Genomic DNA, 24,852 nt, shown 5'->3' on the forward strand with positions numbered 1-24,852 from the left:
TAATTAAAGAGATTAAAGTTAGCTCTCCAGTAAAGAATAAGAACCTGCATAACAAAAGTGGGTTAGGAAGATAGTAGATTAGGGAAGTCCTTTACAGAAAACTCCAGGGTCACAGAAATTAAGAAGTTGGGGGTTAGGATAAGAGAAAGGTGATAAACTTTTTGGAGCGAGAAAGCGAAATGTTTTCTAGAATGCATTCTTCATGCCTGAATATTTTCCTAGTCATCTTCTTTAGAATCCCCATCTTTATTTCTTGGTTGACATCTATCAAGTTGCTGACATACAAGTCTTAGGGAGAAGAAATTGAGAAGATAGAAGTATTTGTATCAGAAAATAAAGGGTGGAAATGGTTGCATGGGAAAGAAGAGAGAATAGGAGAAGCAAAGAGAGCTTTAGAAAAGAAAGGAAGTCTTAAAAATATGACCAAGACGTTTTACAGATAATTTTTCTTCTCTTCTTGAATAACTTCTCCAGTAGTTATGTGGTGGGATTTCTGGGAAGAAACACTTACAAATAAAATAGAAAGCCAGGAAACTGTTTCAGACCCTTCATTAGAAATAACCTAGTTCCTACTTGTGAAAGTGTTAAAGCAAAAGTGTCTGATTATCATGTGTTAAATAGGATACTGATTTCAAGGTTCTTTGCCAACTAGTTTTGTGCGAATGTAAAAATGGAATATGAACCTGTACCAAAGAGCTATCAAGAATACTCTCAGGAGAACCATTATTAATAAAATCTGTATTAATAGTGACTGTGGAGAGGCTATGCTGCTCCTGGAAATTTAAAAGAAAAATTAACTGTAAAGTTATAATTTTTGCCTTTAAGGCAGTAATACATTTTCATTCTTTTCACTTTCACTTTATACATGAATGTCATGAAATTTCCATTGTAGTTGACTAAAAATGAAACAACAGAACAACAGTACTTTAGTGATGACTAGGACAGAGACTTAAATATGTTTAAAGGGTTAAAAAAAAGCGCAAAACTGGTCCTTCATGATGAACAGTAAGAAGTCAAATGTTATTTACAAAACTCATTCCCATTCATTTTTTGTGTTTTGGGCTTGTTTTCAGGCAAAAGGACTCCTATGGAAGATGGAAGTCTTTGTCCGTTTTCCAGAGTGTGTTTCCAAGCCCATCAGTGAAACATGATCCTGCTGCTCTGTGTTGAAATGCTTGAAGAACACCTACATCTCTGCCGGCGCCTTGCACCCTGCTGAAGCCATGGTCTTCTCTGCGGTGTTGACTGCATCCCATACTGGGGCATCCAACACAACATTCGTAGTTTATGAAAACGCCAACATGAATATTACGGTCCCTCCACCGTTCCAGCATCCCGACATTGGTCCGCTGCTTAGATACAGTTCTGAAACCATGGCTCCCACCGGGATGAGTTCCTTGACACTGAATAGTACAGCTGTGCCCCCAACACCAGCAGTTTTAAAGAGCCTAAACTTGCCTCTCCAGATCATCCTTTCTGCTATGATGATATTTATTCTGTTTGTGTCTTTTCTTGGGAACTTGGTTGTTTGCCTCATGGTTTACCAAAAAGCTGCCATGCGCTCCGCCATTAACATCCTCCTGGCCAGCCTGGCTTTTGCAGACATGTTGCTTGCAGTTCTGAACATGCCCTTTGCCTTGGTCACCATTCTTACCACCAGATGGATTTTCGGGAAATTCTTCTGTAGGGTATCTGCTATGTTTTTCTGGTTGTTTGTGATAGAGGGAGTAGCCATCTTGCTCATCATTAGCATTGATAGGTTTCTTATTATAGTCCAGAGGCAGGATAAGCTAAATCCATATAGGGCTAAGGTTCTCATTGCAGTTTCTTGGGCAACTTCTTTTTGTGTAGCTTTTCCTTTGGCAGTAGGAAACCCTGACCTGCAGATACCTTCCCGAGCCCCACAGTGTGTGTTTGGGTACACAACCAATCCGGGTTACCAGGCTTATGTGATTTTGATTTCTCTCATTTCTTTCTTCCTACCCTTCCTGGTGATACTGTATTCGTTTATGGGCATACTCAATACCCTTCGGCACAACGCCTTGAGGATCCATAGCTACCCTGAAGGTATATGCCTCAGCCAGGCCAGCAAACTGGGTCTCATGAGTCTACAGAGACCCTTCCAGATGAGCATTGACATGGGCTTTAAAACACGTGCCTTCACAACCATTTTGATTCTCTTTGCTGTCTTCATTTGCTGCTGGGCCCCATTCACCACTTACAGCCTTGTGGCAACATTCAGCAAGCACTTTTACTATCAACACAACTTTTTTGAGATTAGCACCTGGCTACTCTGGCTCTGCTACCTCAAGTCTGCATTGAACCCACTGATTTACTACTGGAGGATTAAGAAATTCCATGACGCCTGCCTGGACATGATGCCTAAGTCCCTCAAGTTTTTGCCGCGGCTCCCTGGCCACACAAGGCGACGGATACGCCCCAGTGCTGTCTACGTGTGTGGGGAACATCGGACTGTGGTGTGAATATTGGAACTGCCTGACATTTTGGGTGATGGTTGTTCTTTATCTGACTTTGAATTTTTTTCTCGTGGCTTCTCCACTTAAACTATATTGTTTTTCATAGGGTGTGTGTGTGTGTGTGTGTGTGTGTGTGTGCAGTGTAAAGAAAGAATGGTGATTAGTTATATAAGTCTGTTACCAAGGATACACAATAGGGAAGTGATCACACGTGTTACCTCCAGGGTTCAAGAGAAATCCTTGATTTAGGGTGGGGAGATGGTTTTCTGTTCCTTTGATTGATTTTGTTTTTCTAGTAGGAATCAGGATTGTGCTTTATTGAGCCTGCAGTTACAGTGAATTGTAGGTATTCTGTATGCTGCTAAGATATGCTTTGTCGAGTTTATCAATTATTTTTTTCTGGAAGACACTGCTGCTGTTTGCCATCACACTGGAGCCAAAAACTACATACATCTCCGCAGATAAATATTTAGTTTTATTTAAAAAGGTAACCCAAGGGGGTTAGTGACATTTTAAAGGTCATGAATATTTACTTTGGTGCACTTTAAGAAACAATGTACAAACTAATTCAGTCATGTTTTCCAGAATTGTTTTTATACATGACATGTCGTGCGTTAGGAAACATTGCATTATTTCTAGGAAGATAGTTTTTTAAAAATGTTTTGTCTGTGTGTACAGTTTTAAAGGAGGGAACATAAAAATGAAGAAGTGTTTCTAAGCACAATAGTGATTCTTTAGAGCAGTAGGGCAGAGTTGAGGAGTTGAAGCACCCTTGCAAATTTAAATGGGATGCAGTGAGGCTGTGGCTGGTGTGGGCTGCGGTGATTCCTTTTACCCACGGATTCTCTGAGTCCAGTGCGGAGAAGGGGCACCATTTACTAGACGTCTGCCATGTGCCAGGCCCTGTGCATCATTTTATCCTCACAGCACCCCGTGAGGGAAGTATTATTTCTTCCTTTTTGCAGATGAAGAAGGCAAGTCTCAGAGAGACTAAAACCCCGCCCGAGGTTAGCGGTAGAGCTGGGATCCAAAAATCTGTCCGAGTCCTGAGACTGCATTTCTACTGTACCACACGACGGACACCTCGTTCAAGTTCAGGTTTGGACGTTTCATAGTCAAGAGGGAACTATGTGTATCCTTTCATTTTCTTTCAGACTAAAACCTTCTTTTTAAAAATAGCTTCATTTTTTGTGTTGCCAAAAGAAATGTGAAACCATTACAGAAAGTCTGGAAAATAGAAAAGAAAAAATAAAATCATTTATAACTACCTTTCTAGAGCGGAACTAAAAATCTTAGATAAGTAAGGGTATAGGGAAATAAGGCAATTTTTTGGTTTGCAAAAAAACAAGGGACAATTACTGAGAAGTTAAATACAGCTGTATATAGGTCTTTGCCCTGTGGGTTTAGATGTTTCCAGTTGTCCAGCTGTATTTCTCAATGTTCTGGGCAGAACAGCATTGTTGCCCCAGTGCTTGCCCAGAGCAGAGCTGGCTATTGAAGAATGTGAATGTGCTCACAGGTGTGTCTCCTGTAAAGAGGTGAAGATAAGCCCTGGTCTGAGCCTAGAGCAAGTTTTCATTACGGCAGGTCTGGGGTTTCAAATTATTTTTCTCTTGATGATGTTCTGCCTCTCCCCTACCCCAGGTGCAACCAGGGCCTTTGGTGCCCTTCTCTCTCTAATCATGGGAACACATTATAAAACATCCCCCAGGGATGGGGCTTCAGACTATGGCCATAAGTGCTGAAAGTATAGCCTCTTGGCTACATCATGGGCTTTATAAATAGGCAAGTTAACCTTGAACACTTTTTGGATTTACAGCATGTTTTCAGAATTATAGTGCTTTGTGACCAGTGGGGAATGAGCCTCTTTTCTTCAGTTGTACAACCAGAGAGTTGGACTAGATGAATCTTCAAGGTCTTGTCCAACTCTAATGTGAGTAGAGATTTTTAAAGAGCCCAGCTGATGTCAACTTCACTCTTTGGTCTCCAGTATTATTTTTTTACATTTTACTTCATTAGATGTTTCTTAAAATTGAATATCTGAAGAGCATATGGCACCATATCAGGAGTCAGGACTTTGGAAGGTGGATGTCATCATGAAAGACCTGGGAAACCCTGCTCTTGAGGCAGTTGTCATGGTATTGGAACTCATTTTCCAGTTAACCTCTCTTTTGGGATTCAAGCATGTTATTCAACATGTTATTTTGAGATCATCTTCTGATGATACTCGCCTACCTCTTTGGTTTCTAATTTATATTATTCACAGGTAAAATTGCTTTTATCCATAGGGATCTTATAGAACATAAACACTGTAGTAGATATTAGTAGCACATTGAAGTGTATCATGCTTTCCACTTTCAATATAAACTAGATTTCAGGCAGATATTAGTAAGTATATTTGAAATTAGACTCTCTCTGAGGAAAGTCAGCATGATCTGTATTCATCTTACATATCGGCAGTAGGTCTTGAGACTCCTTTTGTGGTTGGAGTTGAAACTGAGCTTTTGTTTTCTTTGTCCTATTTTTATGAGCAATCCTTAGGTACTTTAGTGCTGCCTGGTAGGCAAGTGCATCTTTTGGTGAGAGCTCTGGGGTGCCTGCTAAGAGGCTCAGTGTTTGTGAAAGACAACCGTGAGGGGCCTTTGTGAGAATTCAGCAACCACACTGAATAGCAGTTCTCTTTACACTGGATCATCTTGATCAGATGACAGTTTACAAACCATTTTGAACGTTTTTATTATGTATACATTTTGAAAGCTTTAAAAAAAAAGTACTGTGGTGTACCTTTGAAATATTTAGGTGCAGTATCATATGTTGCCTATTCTTCTATATTTGTTTGAGGGGGAAAAAAATACCACTACTAGTTATCACCACTTGCTGACAAAATCAGAAATGTTTTTGGTTTTGTTTTTCCTTCTGGCGAATAAGTAAGAAGCAGGAAAGAGATAATGAAATATTTGTGGTCAAAGAAAGAGTCAAAAGAAATCCCCAATAGTCTGCAAGAGTGATATTCAAACTTTCATATGAATTTGTGTCTAAGTATTCCCGGGGGGCTTGTTAACAGTACAGATCCCCAGGGCCCCCAGAGGGTCTGAGATTGGGCCCACAAATGCACACTTTTATTTTGTTGAGTATTTGGCCTGATGCTGATTCAAGTGGTCTCTGGGGCACACTTCAAAGAAACACTCCTGTGGAAAATATATCCACTTAAATATTGTCTGTTTTATCCAAAAAATGTTTGTTTTGTGTTGGAAGCCATTATCTCCTAGTGCATGGATAATCCGCATTGAGAGGAAAATCTGTGTATCGTTGTGCCTAATTTGCTGCCACTCGTGTTAGTGCTGGATCATGCCAGTGTCAGCTTTACCGTCTTTCAACTGGCAAAATTCTGATAAACGAAAGGGCAAAAAAGGTGACTTAATATTTGAAAGTCATGATTTTCAGGAGTCTGATTCCTCTAATATTTTCTTTTCTCATAGAGAGGTGTCTTTATTGTATGTATCCTCCTAAAGCGTATGAGGGGAATGCAAAGATTCATCCAATTCCTATTGCTGTGCTTATGCCAGCTGTGTTCAGTGGAAGCATGAAGAAAATAAAATAACCATTTTAATCTATGTATTTCAGTTGCTGACAAGGATATTTAACTTAATCTTGATCTTTGCTTTTGTTTACATGACAATATTTATGTATATATCACAGGAAAAATGTCCACTTGCTTGACATTTTATTCTTCCATGATTTTTAGTTTATGTTTAAAGGACTGTTTAATTCAAATTTATTTTCACGACCATAGTCTTCATTGAAAACTCGATTTTTATAATAATAAATGAAAACGTCAAAGCACATGTTTGTTATTACAAGTAAATGGTAATACAGTTCTTAGATATATATTGGTACTAGTCCTTTGTAATTAAAATTAATTTATTTTACAATAGTACCTAACCTATATGAAAAAACCACTTTGAATTTTGGGTTGCAATATTCAAAATCAAAATGTATGATTATTTGTGCATATTCTTATTACAACCAGGAAAAGAGCTCCCAATAAGAAAATGAATAAATGTTTAACATTTCTAAAAGTGAAGTTTTTTTAAAAGGACTACTTCATTTATCTTAGAAAAAAATTGTCATGAATAATACTTTCTGTTAAATTAAAATCTGAGTTTAGTTTCAAATCCTGCTTCCTTTGGGTTTTTATTTTCAAATTAGCTCTTAAAGCCTGTATATGTATTCTAGTTTTAGAAATTCTCAGAGTAATTAAGGATGACATGAAACTTGGCAAAAGACTATCAGTATTAAGAGACAGTTTTAAGACATTCTGTCTAGGAGAGTTATAAAAATTTTCCTGCTAAGTCATTTGAAATTGGATTGTCACTGGCAAAGCAGTGACAATGTTTGCTTCTATTTTGATGAAATGATTTCTTATTGCACTTCCTTTTCTAAAATCTAAGGCCTTTCTAAAACCTACTTTTAAATCTTTAGGAAATATCATTTATTTTTATATGAGTTTCAACTTTTTTGCCAATTAGACATGAGGATTTTATTTTCTCTTTTTCACTTATATGCAATAGCTAAATGTATTTATTTTTAAATTATAAAAGGTTGATTTACAAAGGAAGGTTGTTATTGAATCTATTATACATCTGACAGTTCTTTCTGAAATGGAAAGGTAAGAAAGATATAGCAAAATAGAGGAACCTGTTGAATTAAAAGCATTTTCACATCTATCATGAAAATAATTAGCCCCACTCAACTCATTCATAATAAAGAGAAACTTTAGGAGAAGTTTCTGCCTTCTATGTCAAGGTGCAGTCAATTAGATTTAATGCAAAAAGAAACAAAAATTTCTTGGCTATCTCAGCATTTAACCCAGGGAAGCAGAACTAGTAGAAGATATTTATTAAGAGATTTATTGCAAGAATTGGCTTACATGATTGTGGGGCTGTCTGGGCGGATCTGAAAGCCAGAGGGCAGGCTGTCATGTAGGACAGGCTGGGAATCACAGGCACAAACTGAAGCTTGCTGTCCACAGGTGGAATTTCTTTTTCCTCAGAAAAGCCTCAGTTCTGCTTTTGACCTTTCAACTGGTTGAATCAGACCCACTTAGATTATCTAGGATAATCTCTTAGTTGATGTGGACTGATTGTAGACTTTAATCACATCTATGAAATACCTTCACAGCAACACCTAGATTAGTGTTTGATGGAATAGCTAGGGACTGTAGCCTGGCCAAAGGGACACATCAAAAGACCGTCACAGTGATGACATCCAAATGTAAAATATAATAAAATCGGGACTTCCCTGGCAGTCCAGTAGTTAAGACTCTGAGCTTCCACTGCTGGGGGGCGCGGGTTCGATCCCTGGTTGGGGAACTAAGATCCTACATGTTGCATGATGTGGCAAAAAAGTTTTAAAAAGTGATAATAAATAAAATATAAATTAAAAAAAATATAATAAAATCCTTCTATGATGCTGTAGTGGTAGTATAAAAAACTAAGTCGCATATATCTCAGTGTTGAGATTAATATAATGACCAAGATAAGTTTGTTGAAGAGGATGGGAAACATATTCTGACTGCATTATATTCAAATTCACATAATCACAGGGCACAATATTTATCTCTGGATTTCACTGTAGCTATTGTGGAAGTTCTCAAAAGGGAGTAATAATCAATTGATTAGATGATTATGTAAATCAGCTTTCTTCCTACGTACATTTTATTTGTGATACTTGCCAAGGATGATGTCTTCTAAGAAATTTGAAAGCATAATTAAAACAGTATTAACTCTCAGCATAAAAAATATGCTACTAGTAATAATAATAATAATGATGACGGGTGCCATTTTTTGTCCACTTATTGTAGTGGACAAATCTATTTTAATCCACAGTATTTTCTCCTTTTCCAGCTGAGGAAACTATGTTCCCAAGAGATTAAGTAACTTTTTCAGGTAATAGCTTAGATTCAAATCTAGGCCTAATGCCACAGTTCATAGATTTCTAGACCACCTTCCCCTGTTATTCCCCGATAACAGAACTGAGTCTCTAGTGAGACCAGCTTACTAAGCATCATGCTAGATGATGATTCCTCTCCATGCATTAGGTAAATAATCATAACAGAAAAACCTATACGTAAAGTTGTGGATATTAACACAAAACCTAGGTTAGTTTGTTCTTGATTTTAAGTCATTAACTAGATTTGGCTAAATCAGAATTGAGACTGTCAAGCTGTCTGGGCCCCAGGGAGCCTTGGGTACACCAAAGCCCACTTGGGTTCTAATGTCACAGAACCTTCAAGAACTTGCCGACTGTGGCAGAAATTTTGGGAATGCTTAGATACCCTGACAGTTTCCTAGATTGCATAGATCTCAGAACCCCTTTTGGAAAGTTTCACCCTGATGCACATTTGGGGTTCGATTATGTACCGATTTGTCTGAAGTACTACGGGTTTTATCTATAGTAGCCAAGACTTTGGAAGAGAAGGTGGAGGTGTTGAAGTCAGGAGCCCTGGGGTCCTCCTGCCAGCTTTGACACTCCTGCTGTGCTGCCAGCCAGGACTCCTTCAGCCTGACATAAAATGGCAGGGTTTTAACATGCCTATTAACTCATGATTGGTATAGTAATTAGAATTCCTTAGTTGATTGCATCATTTGTACAAAAAAAAAAAACAACTTTGTTACCGTAGTTTGTCATATATTTTTGCAAATGATGAAAAAAATTTAATTGTGTAATTTATCTTATTGACCATCTGTTCAGGTACACTTACATTTGAAATTTTGTAATAGTAAATACTGTGAAACTACAGGATCCGTGGTTGGTTGGATTCCTGCCAGAAGAGCCGAGGAGCCGGAGGGCCGACGATAAATTCTACATGGATTTCCCACCTGCTGGAGGGTGGAGATCCCTAACCCCTCGTTCAAGGGTCAGCTGTATTCCCTAATAAGCAGATGAAGAAACAGGTTTAAGTAATTAAATGACTTTCCCAAATTCTTGCAGCAGTTAGGAGGCAGAACCAGGATGCAAACCCAGCTGGACATCTCCCAGCTTTAGAGCTCTTAACCACTTCACTTGAGTCAGTGGGATTTTACTGTCAGAGAGAGAAGGGCTGGAAAGTGAGCTTGCGAGCTTCGGAAAAAACCGGTAAGTAACCCAGTAAACAAAGGTCAGATAAATGATCCTGGAAAGTCTCTTAATCAAATAGATACATTTTTATTAGTAGAAAGAAGAAAAATAGAATGTTTACATTTTTAAGAAAACAGGTTTTTTTAGTTCATCACCCAAGATTTACCACTGAAAACAGCTGAGCTTGTGGACAAAGGCACACAGGCAGGTCAATGTGAGGAGGCCAGGCGCAACTGCTTCCCAGCGCACGGGCAAGCAGTTTATTCTCACTTCGGACATAATACTCTGAGGGGGCCTAAGCTGGGTCTACACACCCCAGACTTCTCTGGTTACTATTGCTATCGCTATCACTTTTGCTTTTCTGGACTTAACATTGGAAGAACTTTTTCTTCAGGGGTGCTGGGGACTCCTTGGGAAACTGTTAGTACCTAGGGAATTTGACTGTGCTCTCACTCCCTCTTCCAGGATTTATCTAATGAGCAAAGTAACTGCAAATGGCACGGAAGACATTTCCCTCTGACGGGAAGAAAGATGGAGTCTTCTTGTATGACTTCCCCAAAGGTATTTGTAGTCTCAAATGCCGTGATTAACTTGGATTGCAAGATATCACAGTATTTTACGTTCATCTGTGTGAAGGCTACTATTGCCAAGTAACAGGTTCTGTTAGATCTCTCTCCAGGGCAAACGGCTTCTCATGAAAACATGTACAGTAAAACAAGATGCACATTGAAGGAAAAATAGAGAGGTAGAGAAATGTAATCTGACAGAGATGCGATGACAACCAAAAAAAAAAAAAAGAAAAATCAGCTCAGTCTTGATTTCTAGCCCTACCTTTCCCCCTGGAGTTCTCACCTTTCTTTCCCACTAGGCACTAAACTCCCTGAGGGCAGGGCACTGTGCTTGTTTATTATTTCTCCAGCACCTAGCATGGTGGCTCACAGAGAAGGGCGATTCTCAAAAGTCTGGAAATGGACCTTTTGATAATAGAATCTTGATGGTTAAAATCATAATGCACTTACCCAAACCAAGTAGCAAGTGCTAAGATCAGCACACAGGGCTTCAGTCTCCAAGTCCAGTAACCTGCCCACTATATAAACCTGCTTCCTTGACTTAGAGGAGAAAGTAATCAGAAGGTTTTCTGACACTGAGTTTAGGCCAGTTTAGGAGACAAGTGTGTGGAGTGGACAGAACTGCTAAATTTTTTTTTTCAACATCTTTATTGGAGTATAATTGCTTTACAATGTTGTGTTAGTTTCTGCCGTATAACAAAGTGAGTCAGCTATATGTATACATATATCCCCTTACCCCCGCCTCTTGCATCTCCCTCCCACCCTCCCTATCCCACCCCTCTAGGTGGTCACAAAGCACCAAGCTGATCTCCCTGTGCTATGCAGCTGCTTCCCACTAGCAATCTATTTTACATTTGGTAGTGTATATATGTCCATGCCACTCTCTCACTTCATCCCAGCTTACCCTTCCCCCTCCCCGTGTCCTCAAGTCCATTCTCTACGTCTGCGTCTTTATTCCTGTCCTGCCCCTAGGTTCATCAGAACCATTTTTTTTAGATGCCGTATATATGTGTTAGCATACGGTATATGTTTTTCTCTTTTTGACTTACTTCTCTCTGTATGACAGACTCTAGGTCCATCCATCTCACTACAAATAACTCAGTTTCATTTATTTTTTGGCTGAGTAATATTCCATTGTATATACGTGCCACATCTTCTTTATCCATTCATCTGTAGATGGACACTTAGGTTGCTTCCATGTCCTGGCTATTGTAAATAGTGCTGCAATGAACACTGGGGTGCATGTCTCTTTTTGAATTATGTTTTTCTCAGGATATATGCCCAGTAGTGGGATGAGCTGCTAAATTTGTATTTGTTAAACCTGGCAACCCTAAGAGTAGTGCACATATGTATATCGTTTTCTGACCCTATAATGTGCAAGTCATGGCATGGAGGAGGGCCTCTGTTCCTCTTGTTTATGAGGCTGGTCTGTGACTACATCTTGTGGTCTTGACTAAATATGCTGGGGGTAGAGGAGGACGTGACTCCTGGTGCAGCTGAGGAGCAGACACAGATGGACGGATAACAGAAGTATAAGGTGTGTTTTGTAACTGTTTTGTGTAATCTCAGTTTGTTGGTAAACGACTGGTGATGGTGATACGGACAAGATGTATTCAGTAACCACCTCCATCAGGGAAATTTTGGTCGGGAAAAGTTTTCAATGGCTAGAATTAGACATCCATGTGTTGAATGCCATTTCAACACTTGCAACAGAAATTCGGAGTTTAAATCACTCTCACCATAGTTTTGGCAGGACTGGGAACACATTTTTTTTTCAGCTGTTCTTCCTGATGGGTGCTATAAATAGCTTTGGGGAAGTATATAATTATCTCAAAGTAGAAGCTAAAGATAAAAAGCTGCTTGAGACTTTAAAGGAACATTTAATAGTTATTATTATGTAACATTTATTAAGTATGCTCACTGTGCTCATTGTCTTTGCCAGGAAGAAACTTGGAATAAAAAGTCAATCCAAGATGTGACATGTATAAATAGACCAAAAGGTATATTAACATGGTGCCAGACAAAGGGTTGATTAAATAAAAAAGAAAATTTGGGAAACAAAAAAGGCAACCAGATCAGTACAGTTGTGTAGAAATGAAGAAAACTTATATTTAGTAACATATCTTTAAATTACTGGCAGTTTAAAACAAAGATGCATAGCCACATAAAAACAGGTAGCATTATGGTATGTGCATGGGTAGTACTGTGTTTTGGGCAGCTAGCTCAGCCTTTTATATATAAAAGGAGTTTAGTTACTCTGTTCAATGAATAAATACTAAAAGATTTAAGTATTAAATAAAGATTCATTGTTGGCCGAAGCTAGGTCAGCGTTATAAAGAATGATTTCAGTCATTGGCTCCTGGCTAAGACTGTGATGGCTGTTTGAAGCCTACAGAAAGTCCACAACCAAGTAATCGTATTAGAGACGTCCATCGTTTATTTGATGCCTGCTGAATGATGCAAGTACTATATCTACATAAATACATAATCTCTAATTCTTATAATAATTCTAGCAGGTAGATATTATCATTCTGTTTTACAAATCCTTCAAGCTTTTAAGTAGTTAGATGAATTTTAAGAGGCAACAGGACTTACAAAGTGGAGATACAAGAATTCAACCCCACGTCTGTGTGAACACCAAAACTTAGGGGTTTTTTTCATGTTGTAGTACTATCTGTCCAACCTTTTGCCTATGCATTCTTGTTTCCTTCACCTTATTTCTCCTTCACTTATGAAGACTTTTCCTTTAGAACCTGATTGTCCCACTCAACCTAGCTTGGACTTCATGATTCATCCTGTTGCCTCTGGTCCTGCCCTCAGCTTTTCCTCAACTCTTCTCTGATCTCCTAGCCCTAAGCTTTGGTGATCTGTCTACATTCCTCACATCCTCATTTTGGTATATACTAGGTTCAGCATTGCTAAGGCTAAGAACTCCTGTGTGCTGATAATTTGCATAGATGCCACCCCACAAGATGAATATCCTTATTATGGCCTGAAGTCATGTGCTTCTTATCTGCAGACAAGAAGCACAGAAAACCAAAGATCCTTATGAAGCATTATTGGCCCTTATATCCTCAGAGAACTTCCTAATATAGGGCAGAAATCCAGTCAGGCCAGGCAGGCACACAGCTCCTGGAGGCCAGCACCAGCAGAACTCTTTTGAGATCTAAGTAATCCAAACAGTAAACAAAGAATGATTCTTTGTGTTGCGGTTCTTCCTGGGAAAAGATTCAGACATGGTGACCACTAGAAAGGCAGGCAAGATTTTGGTAGCAGAGTTCCCAAAGTAGGGAACTTTGGTGAAGTTCCTACTCAGACTTTTAACCCAGATCTGAATACCTCCTTCCTCGGGAATGTTAGGTTGGCCAAGAGATCATGGAATGCCTAGAGGCATGTGGCTCTTGTCATGAGGCCCTGATTGTCTCAGAAGCAGGGTTTCATGAATGTTTACCCTCTTCTGCAGCCTGGGTGTTCATCTGGGTGCTTTCAACTTAATCCCAGGCCGACACAAAGTAGTATTTATGCCATTAGAAGGTTAGGAATAACATGAGAGTGAAAACAGCAGTTCCTTTCTCTTCCAGAAAGGGGTCAGTTACCCCCAGTAATATACTCAGCAGTTAATTACTAGCTTATGAGAAAAGCTTATGAAATCTAAGGCATGGATACGGTGAGGAAGTAGAACATGAAAACACTGTCAATGCGTGGCAGGTGCAGACCAAAGTTAAATAAAAGAATTTGGGAAATGACTGAACCTTGAGAAATGGGGTTTGCAGGAATAAGGCCAGTGAGTAGAGGCTTCAGGAAGCTAATGGATAAAGAGCTGGCTATTAAAGAGGAGGGCTGAGGTTGTCTGGATTTGCACAGAAAATGGACCTTTGCTGCCCTCATATCTCTGCCCAAATCCTGTACCATGTGCTCTATTTGTCTTCATGCCCAGCAACCCAACTGGCTCACAGGCCTCCTGACTCAATCCCCATTACTTACTGTGTTGTGATTGGCTTCCTTCCTTGACGCTGACTTTTGGGAAAGCTTTCCTAGCATTTGGTTTTGCTTCCTTCTTATACTACAATTGAAATTCTTTATCTATGCTTCCTCAGGCCACCCTGGGCAGTCGTCTCCCGTGGTCCAACCGTAACTCTGGGTGTTATTATCCTGGCCCGACAAATGTGACATGAACATCAATGTGTATATTCATTAAAGTAGTGCTAGCTTTTTTGACAGCAAACTCCTCAAATCAGTATCTTAACAACAATAGTTTATTTCTTTTTCATATAACAATTCAATTTACATGTTCGTGGTTTGGCTCCAAGTAATCATTCAGGAATCCAGGATGATAGAAACTCTACGTCTTCAGCATGTGGATTCCAATGTGCCAATATCCAGTCAGTAGACTGGATAAAGGTACCATGCCTGGACACCTGGGAGATTTTTATGGCCAAGCCTGGAGGTGGCATTCATCACTTCTCCCCCATATTTCATTGGATAAAATTTGGCCACATTGGATACACCTTCTTGCAATGGAGACTGAGAAATGTGGTCTAGTTGTGCAACCCCTGATGAAGAAGAAATGAGTTTTGGTGAAAACAGTGTTTTCTGCCACAGTAGAGCCAGCAGTGGCCTCTTTGTTTCTGACCAGAGTATCCCAAAGAGAAGAAACCACCTGAGACCATGGGCTTCCCTCACTGTTTGGTAGTGACACAGGACAATTACCCCATATGCAGGCCCAGCTTCCTTTTGATACTCTCAGCAGAAAGACTTCCCCTGATACAGTCTAGCACCTAGATTTCCTTATGCTATTGATGAACTCTGTATCTGAGGCTGTGAAATTTATGGGTGAGCCAGAGTGAGTAAAAATCTTGATATCCTGGCCGAGAAGAGAGACAAATAGACGAACAATCCCACACTCATGACCAGCCAGACTCCTCCTGAAGCACCATGCCGGATTTCTGGAAGTGTTTCAGGCCACATCAGGTCATCCAACCTGACAGCAAGTGTCTCCATCATCTGCCATCTGTACGGGGACATCAGACAATGTGTTGCTGTGTATAGGCAGGAGTTCTGGTTGTTGGTACACATTTTATTTAACAACGAGGAGAACCTAAATGTCTCAGGAATGCTTTCTGGACACTTACATGATACTTACGTGATTTATTAGTCTAGGCCATAAAGTCAGTTGTCTATGCATAGAAAGTCAGCTGGTAAGCCAGCCATACAGTCTCATTGGCTGAGGACTGGAGATAACCCACGTGAGTGGAGGAAGCACGTTGTTGCCATATGAAAGTGCAGTCAATGGGTATGTCTACAGTTGTACCCTAGAGAAACCAGCTACTTCTGTAAATATTCCCCTCCCTCTATTCAAGGTGCCCTTTACTCAGTGATGGGAAATGTGCAGCCTGCTCTAGTAAGTGCAAGTGCTGGTTTTTCTCTTCTCTTCCTCTAGCTTGTTCTCCTCTTCTCTCTTCCTCCCTGTTCTATTTATTTTAATAAGCCAGTGGATTCTGGGTGCTCATGGGACTGAGATGAACTGGGCACAAACCCATAGAATGGTAGTTGTAGAAAATCCTGTTTTCTGGATCCTGGTGCCTAGGCTTAGCTGCTGAGCTGCCCCAAATTTGTGCAAGTCTGAGTATATACCACTGATTCCCACTGGGGGATGGACACTGGGGGAGAGCGCATGACCCATGAATGTCTGGGTGGTAAATCACATAGAACCCCTGGCGCTGGAGGTCACCATATGACCACACAGGCATAACATGTAAACGTGGATCTTAAACATCCTCATGTGTCTATGACCCTAGCATTTGTGCAAACTCATGAATTAGATTCTCCTACCTTCTGACCATATTTCTTAATTCTTCCATTTATGAATTCACTGTACTTTTAGGATCTGATGCTTGGCCATAAATTCCTGTTGTAGCTCCTTGATTATGATTCATATTATGCTCCTGGAATTGTGGCTGCAAGCTTCCTTGGGAAAATATTTCGGCTGGTCCAAGATTTCCCCAAGATTCCTGTTGATCACCTAAGCCTTAATCTGCAGCTCTCCTGCTGGGGCTTCCTGGGCCTCAGGAGCTGAAGATGGTCATATGTGACCATTTGAATAGATAGGACAAATCCTCAATGAAGGTCAGTGCCCTAACTTGCCTGTATCTCGATTCATTTGCCTCTGAATTACTATATTCCAAATATTTGTGTGTATGTGGGATAAGCCCATTTAGCTTATTAAAAGTACAGAGCCCCAACCAAGACCTACTGGGTCAGAATGTTTAGTAAACAGTTTGGTCCCTATTCTGTTTTCTAGGAGGTACTCTCTCATCTGCTGCCTTCCATGGCTACATCTTAGGTGGGTACTGGGGAGAATGAGCTATCTATTAATATCATCATGGGACATTCTACTTCGAGCTAGTAGAGTTTCAGGGTCCTAGAAGTTGATTTAGAGTTCAAGCAAAGCAACTTCCTTAACAACTTAGGAGACTTCCCCCCCACCACCTTCCTTTCATTCCCTGGATTTCATGGGCTAGCAACCCAAAGTCAGACATCATATCAAGGCATAGCTTTTGAAATATGAAACTGGGCATGGGAATTTCAGTCTCTCAGTAGCTGGTGTTGCGTTAATCTCAGACATTGGCTTATGCACTTGACTCTCCACTAAATGGCTTTCATTTTGGTCTCTGCCTAGGGAGAACATTAAACAATAGCTGTGGTATGAGTCACCAGTAATTTGCCTCTTGATCCTAGGCTCCATCCCAGCTTCTTCTTTGCAATTAAGTTAGTTGTTCCCATTGTCAGTCATTCCTAGAGTGCATGACAGCAGATAGTTGAGTGGGAACACGTCCCAATTTTGTCTCCTGGAATAACTCTTCCCTGCCTTTTCTGGCAAGAACCTTAACTGACAGCAAAGCATTTCATCTTTTCCAGCCCCTGGTTTCATTTCACTGGACGTTTAGCCAACTCAGATTGCAGGCCACAGGCAGAAATCATTTCCATCAGCATATTCGTAATTTTCATTCCTTTCTGCTTTGAGATGGGCCAATTTCAGCTGAGCCTAAGTGAATCTTTTCATTGTAGGACCTTACAGAAGGGCACAATAAATAACACTCTTATCTCTTTTCTTATCTTTTATTGGGAAACTTCAAGAGGCACATGGTCTCAATCCCAAGATACAAGAGTAAATATTTTTCTACTCCTCATCAGGGATTATCAACTTTCCTGCCCAAGATGGAAAGTCTACTTTCTACCCTATCTTTGCCTATTCCATTTTTTTTCCCGTTACTTGCACTATCCTACTTCCAGTTCCTTTTTTTTTTTTTTTTTTTCTAAATTCTATGAGGACTCTTTTCACTTGTAAGTGACAGAAAGCCACACAGTCTGGTTTGGGTCTAAGGAACATGCTGTACTCTGGAGAAGTGCATGGGCTAAAAGTGAGGGAAGGAGTGAGTGGTTCTCCAAGAGAGAAATTGGGGTACAATTATTAAAAGGATGGTCTATCAATATTGAGTGGTTAAAAATGGACACATTTTCATTACATTTGGTTTCTCAGCTGAGCTGCTGAATGCTGCTGGAGACTATTACACAACCCTAAAGATTGGTGACATTTCAAGTTCATGTTCTTCAACTTTATTTTGACTTCAGTCTTACTCAGTGAACTTTTCACATTGCTCTGGTCATGTCTTTTACAGGTTCCAGAAATAATTATTCCTAACCTCACCATTCTTCCTTAGGCCCAGCTCCCCATTCAGCAGATTGCCTTGTCTTTTACTTCCTACAGGAAATTGTAGGATAAAAGCTGAGGCCTCTCTCAACTTCCTGTTTCTACATATACAAATTTGTCTATATTGAGACCACTTTTACCTCCTTTCCTGCTCCTGTGTCCTCTACTTCAGCCTTCTCTCCTATAAAGGAAACCTCCAGTTATCATTGCACCCTCTCTCCTATATTTGCAAAGTCTTCCTCTCTATGTGCATTTCTCTCACAGTCAGAGCTGGATCTACCTACCAGAAAGCCAATGAAGCTTAAATAATATTCAGGGCTTCTAATTTGCCTGAGCCCCTTTCAAGGCTCTGGGTGGGACTTGGTGGTGTAGTCACATGATCATATGTATTTGCAGAATGTGCAAAAATAAGATATATTAATGGTAATATTTCTGTATATAATTTCTCATTCACTCTAGGACCACTGTGTCCACTTTGACTCACCTTCTGTCACATTGCCTTTGTGTTTGGAGGGAAGTAGGCATTTTGGGATCCAAATTGAATTGGGGACACATTTTATTTTAGATTTAGTGGGATGAGTATACAGTTAAGTTATTGCTAGCAAGACTAGGGTAGGAATGGCTTCCAGGAATACTCCCACTCCTCACTGTGCTGACTCACAACTGCAATGTGATGTGAAGGTGCTGTGCGAATGCATCTTTTGGTGCCTGGCACCGGAAGTATGAGGATAGTGGAGGAGAAACAACATTTGAAGTATTTGGAGCCAGAAATTAATCTGTGGAAAGTTCTTTCAATCTTCACATATGTAAAATTATACGTTGAGAATTCAGTTCTCATTGAAGCCTAGTAAAAGCAGAAGTTCTCTTTCTGTTGGGAACATATTAAATAATACAATAAAAAATTCAGCTTACATATAAGTTTCTTTTGGGATGGGAATAATGTGAAGGAGAATTGATCAGAATTCCTGTGTTTGCAAAACAGAAACGTTTAGCAGTATTACAAATGACAAGTGTCTATGTTGGAATCTCATGTTTTATACTTTCCAAACATTAATATTAAAAAATAAATTTTGAGCAATGACATCAGAATGACTGAATCATCTTCTTGTTATCTCTATTAAGATGTGTCTCCAATTCAATTTGGGACCCCTTTATTTTTATTTTGCTAGGTGAAAAATGGAATATTTACTTCAAAATGTATTTCTTTGATATTGGACCAAATAATATATCACATCTTCATTTGCCTTTTCTATTTATTTACATGTGATCTATGTTGTCCATTTTTCTCTCTGGGTGATTGCCTTGGCAATTTGTAAGAGTTTTTCTAATGTACGGAAGACATAGCCTTTGCAACAGTTTCTCTTGCCTCTGGCCATCTGCTTTCGGATATTTAAACCACTTGCTGACCTTCCTGTCTTCCCATGTTCTGTCTTCTCTCTGCTTTCTTCAGGTCATGAGCATTCCTCAGGGTAGTCTTCTGTCAACTTCTCCAACCCCATTTGTCAATGACAGATCCTTTGCTATCTGTTCCCAAAGCATAACTCTGTATACTTCCTTTTTCTAATGCTGTTCACAGTCATAATTGCTTGTTTATTGTTTGCCTTCTACAACAATGTAAAATCCATTAGGGTAAGGACTGTGTCACTGTTGTTTGACCATAGTCATCATTTCTCTGCTCTCTTTGCTAATGGAACCCTATTCTGGTGTCTATCCTGTCCCCTCCCCAACTCAGCCCATGTTCCTCCGTAGACTATGCTCACACCTCAGTCTAAGTAGCCCTGATTGACCTAATATCCATCTCCTTTGCCAATAAATTTTTCAAAAGTGGGAATGTGTTGCTATTTGGGCCAGCAAGGCACCAGGAGAGATTTGATGGGAGTATCTACTTTGTCTTCTGGGGAAACTTTCAAAATGCAATTCTGTCTTCTTTCGGACATGTGATACGTGGAAATCTGATTCTTCCTGTAAGACTGAAGACAAAGTCAATGCACAGAGGAAGGGAAAACCAAGAGAATCTCACTGATATAGAGCTGGAGTCCATAGATTATGTCACTCCTGAAACCCACATCACTGCTGGACTTCTGGTTGTGTGTGCCAATAAATGTCTTTAGTTAAGCCAATTTGAGTTGAGTTTTTTACTACTTGTAGCCAGATGCACTATACCTAAGCAATATGACCAGTTCTTAGTTCTCAACAAATACTTACTGAATCAAATAGAAAATTCTCTCCCATATATAATACATGTGTCTTCCTTGGTATATACTTTTTTTTTAATCTCCTTACTTTTTAATTTTATTTAATTGTAAGATAATATTCATTTTTGATAGTCAAAGCAATATAGAGATATGGAAAAAACATTTAATCTTTACTTTCTTCTTTCTAATTATACCTTCCTGATGTAACCAATGTTAACCATTAGTTATATGTACTTATATATTTTCCTTTATGCTTATAGAAACTAATATATGTCTATCATGTTTAGTTTTGTTTGTTCATTCATTTTACAAAATCTGTCATCATACTGTATACATTATTGTGGAATATCTTTGTTTTTTAATTAATAGATCATAGCTGTTTTTACAGGTCAGTCTCCATAGATATAACCCATTCTTCTTAATAACTGCATACCACAACTATATCTCATTGCATCTTTGCTCTGCTTAAATGTTTCTCATAGAGTTTTATTCACATTATTTTCTTTAACTAGAGAGCCTTTAACTGTTTTCTCTTTTATTGTTCTACTTTATGCCTGTGAATATGGAGCATTAGAAGAAAACAGTGGTTGATGGAGTCACTTAGGTATTGGGAGGAGTATGTTAACTTCACAAGTGTTAAGGCATCTAGTTTACCATTTTTGAATTTTATTTATTTATTTGTTTGTTTTAAAAAAAAGATCGTCCTTTCTTTTGCTTATCATAATTGGAAATTTTTTTTTTCTGTGCTCTTTGTAACAAACCACACCTGAGGAACGGCCCCAGGGAGACTTTTCAGCTGCCACTAATAAAGTAATGGTTTCACAAGGGATCCAGAAATTAGATACAACCCAGAAAGATCTAATATTTTAACCCTAACCCAGCAAATAAGTTCTTCCTTTCTTCCTTTGAACTGAAGATTTAACTCTTAGGTATGTTACTTTATTTATCATCATTGGGGGACATACCTTTTATTTTTCAATATTAATTCTTGCTGATTGGGGATAGTTTAATTCCTTGTTAGTAGATATGCTATAGTTGGATTTACAATAGACAGGACTTGGAAGCAACCTAAGTGTCCATTGACAGATGAATGGATAAAGAAGATGTGGCACATATATACAATGGAATATTACTCAGCCATAAAAAGAAACAAAATTGAGTTATTTGTGGTGAGGTAGATGGACCTAGAGTCGGTCATACAGAGTGAAGTAAGTCAGAAAGAGAAAAACAAATACCGTTTACTAACACATATATATGGAATCTTAAAAAAAAAAAAAAAGGTTCTGATGAACCTAGGGGCAGGACAGGAATAAAGACGCAGACGTAGAGAATGGACTTGGGGACATGGTGGGGTGGGAGGGGAAGCTGGGATGAAATGAGAAAGTAGCACTGACATATACAACTACCAAATGTAAAATAGATAGCTAGTGGGAAGCAGCCGCATAGCACAGGGAGATCGGCTCGGTGCTTTGTGACCACCGAGAGGGGTGGGATAGGGAGGGTGGGCGGGAGACGCAAGAGGGAGGGGATATGAGGATATGTGTATACATATAGCTGATTCACTTTATTATACATCAGCAACCGACACAACACTGTAAAGCAATTATACTCCAATAAAGATGTAAAAAAAAATATATATATATATATGCTATAGTTGAAAGTGTGAGTAGTAAATGACTTTATGATGTCAGTTATATGTCAGTTCTTCCCACCTCCCTTGGAAGGTGGAAGAAGATATGGAGGAAGAGAAAACAGTGATTTCAAACTGAGAGAAAACTAAAATTACCTGACACACTTGTGCTCAAGGTGACATACAATCAGGATTTTTCCTGGTTTCCCTAAGGAACAATTCATTCTTGACAACAGCTAAACCTAATTTCAGAGACACAAAAAAAGAGAGAGGGAGAGAGCCGGGAGAGAGAGGAAGGATGATATGAACTAATTTGGACAATATAATAAGGGCAAGACACAGGGAGTCACAATATTTCCAAGCAGTTTTTATCAGCTAACCACCAAGGAGAACCAAACAGAACACCCTGTGGTAAATTAACCTATAAGCCAGATAAAGGCAGCTGTGGTTTCTGTGTAAGTTCAAAGCACAGATGAAAATTAGGTCCTCTGGGTATAGTCATTTTAGACTCCAGGAACATGGGTAATTTTCTGAGGTTAGAAATATTGCAAAAGACTAAAGCATGCTTTTTCCTGAGATAACTGTACTCAGCTTGTCTAAGTATAAAATGAGCCAAGGCTTAGGGAGAGTAAATACTGAGTCCTTCATCAAGTCATTGAAAATGAAAACAGAAACAAAACAAATGAACAAATAGATGAACAAAGCAAGACCAAAAATCATTTTACTTTTATTCTTAGGATAGAAATATAAATATATTTGGGTTTTCTTAGTTTTGGGTTTTTATCACAATGAGCTGAGGTTTTATTTTGTGAAATACACTTTTTCCTGGGTAGAATATGCTGATAGCCTTCTGTGGGTGGAGTGATACAGAGAGAAGCTTGAGAATAGAGGGAAATTCTCTCAACTGTACTAATAGCCTGGAATTTGTAATTTGCTGAAGGTTAATGGAAGCAAATTACTAAGTAAGCACTCTAGGGTACATTTGGATCCTTTCTGACATAATTAGAGTTTTCTATTTTGTAGCCAGTAATCTTTTAAAATGATGTTTCAGGTAATTTTAGTTTGCTCTTTGCAAGATTTTATTGTAGCACATAGGGGCCTATTTCTAGGAAGATTGAATTTTGAGTGCCAATTTCTACTTTAATTTAAAGGCTCCATGTTTGTTGGCCTCAAAGCAGTTATCAGCAGAAAACTTATCTTTAATAATTTAAGCTTGAGTTAACCAGGTAGCAATTAGCATGCCCGACAATCTGCATAATCTGAAAAGAATTCTGGTGAGCCTTGACTCTTCTCTTACCAGAGATACAAATTACCACAATTTCTAGTCAAGTTTTATAGGTCAGCACAAGGTGAGAAGAATTTAGTGAAATTTTGGTACAGATGGAGTAATCTTTCTTTACTTACTCATTTAATTTGAGTCATAATTTAGATTCAGTAGAGTTCCAATCATGGTGTTTTTGCAATGTTTAAAAGAATGGAAATGGAGGTTAAAATATTTAGTTTGATATATATTTATACCCTGTCTCCTTTAAAATTCATTTAGGTGACAATATGATCCACACAATTCAATAAGATAAATTAATTTAAGGAAGTACAAGGACAAGAAGGGTAAGGTTGTAAGATAGAGTTGGAGTAAAGTGAGCACATAAAGTACATGCCTATGGCACAAACTCTAATCTGAGCTTTCTTGCAGCCAATTCAAAGGGGGAAATATGGTCATTTAGGAGAATCTCAGAGTCCACAAGGTAAGCAAAATTCAGTCTCAGTAGGAATAAAACTATTCCTGACACTGAAACCAGAAATCACTTTCAGTTTTCTTTCAAAGAGAAGACACTGGGGATAATGTTGAATAGCATCCTTAATATCACCTTAACAGAAAACATAGTTTTCTAGAAATTTCTAAAGCTTTCTTAGTATAGGTTGAAAACATCACTTAGGATCAAATTTCAGTAAGAACAGTTGCCCAGGAGGGAGAACTATCAATATAAAGCAAGACATGTACTCTCCTCTCTGTCAGTCTGGTGTATACTGGAGCTAGATCTTATGGAGGGGAATTGATAGTGTACTGACCCTTCAGGAAGTCCTCCATAAAGAGTGCTCCTCTCCAAAGGGCTTCTGAACATTGTGAAGTTGAGGTAATATTCCCTGACAAGAAGCTTGACCGTGGCAATTTGTGTTTCATTAAATGCATCGCTAGGAGCCATGGCTGTCACTGTTGCCAGGTGTAGTGACAACATCTGGTGAAACTGCCCAGATGCTTGCACACTAGCCTGACAGTTTATGATTATCTCTAAAACAGATGAGATTCAGCTTAAGATTCCCAGGAAATGGAGAGATAGCAACTGTACCTGTATGCAGCTCTATTTTATCTTTTTAACTTACTTCTATCATTATAACTCATTGCTGCTCTGTCTCTGCTACTAGATGTAAACTAGTGTGAGTTCCTTGAGGACAAGGACTGTAGAGCTTAGAGATGAAGCACTCGGATTCTAGACTCAAGCTGTGGGGACTTGATCCTCGATGAAAGAGTTAAAGTTCCCTGGGAAAACTTATTTACCTTTACGAAATCTCAAATTCTCATCAGTAAGTGGAGATGATGATGATGATGATAATGATAATAATAATACCAACTTCACAGAGTTGTGAGGATAAAAATATAGTTAATGTAAAGTGTTAGATATTATTGTTTTCCTTATTTTTATCTTTGTGGCAAGAGAGCAGTGTGGTACAATGGATATTACACCATCTTCAAAGTCAGGTCTATGGTCGAGTTTGTGTATTCTTGAACAATTTATTTGATATTCCTATAACTCCAGTGTCCTCTTCTCTAAAAGTGAGGGTAATTGTGCTACCATCTAGGATTGTGTGAAATTTGAAAAGGACAATATGATCATATGTTACACATAGGTGTAACTTCCCTAATATGTAAAGAGTTCCTAGAATTGTAAAGACCATCAACCCCATAGAAAAATTGTTAGAAGGCAGGAGCAGATAGATTACAGAAAAAGAATAGGAATGTCCATAAGCATATGAAAAAATGTTCAACCCCACTCATGAGAAATAAAAGTGAAATACATGAGATACCATTTCTCACATACCAGATTGGCAGAAATCTAAAATTTGAGAACACACTATCAGTAAGTCACACACT

At 38.9% G+C, this 24,852-nt stretch overlaps 1 protein-coding gene across 2 annotated transcripts in view; it reads left to right on the forward strand.

Moving 5' to 3' along the window:
* GPR63 (G protein-coupled receptor 63) overlaps positions 1–6,652 on the forward strand; it is a 58,030-nt gene extending 51,378 nt beyond the window's left edge. For both annotated transcript variants that reach the window (XM_082475358.1, XM_082475359.1), the window contains exon 2: positions 1,074–6,652. In XM_082475358.1, the coding sequence (XP_082331484.1) occupies positions 1,224–2,483 (1,260 nt within the window). In that variant the 5' untranslated portion in view covers positions 1,074–1,223 and the 3' untranslated portion in view covers positions 2,484–6,652. The remainder of the gene's footprint in view (positions 1–1,073) is intronic.
* The last annotated feature ends 18,200 nt before the right edge of the window (positions 6,653–24,852 follow it).

Source organism: Balaenoptera physalus (assembly GCF_965194825.1).
Source record: "Balaenoptera physalus genome assembly, chromosome: 9".
Taxonomy (NCBI): domain Eukaryota; kingdom Metazoa; phylum Chordata; class Mammalia; order Artiodactyla; family Balaenopteridae; genus Balaenoptera; species Balaenoptera physalus.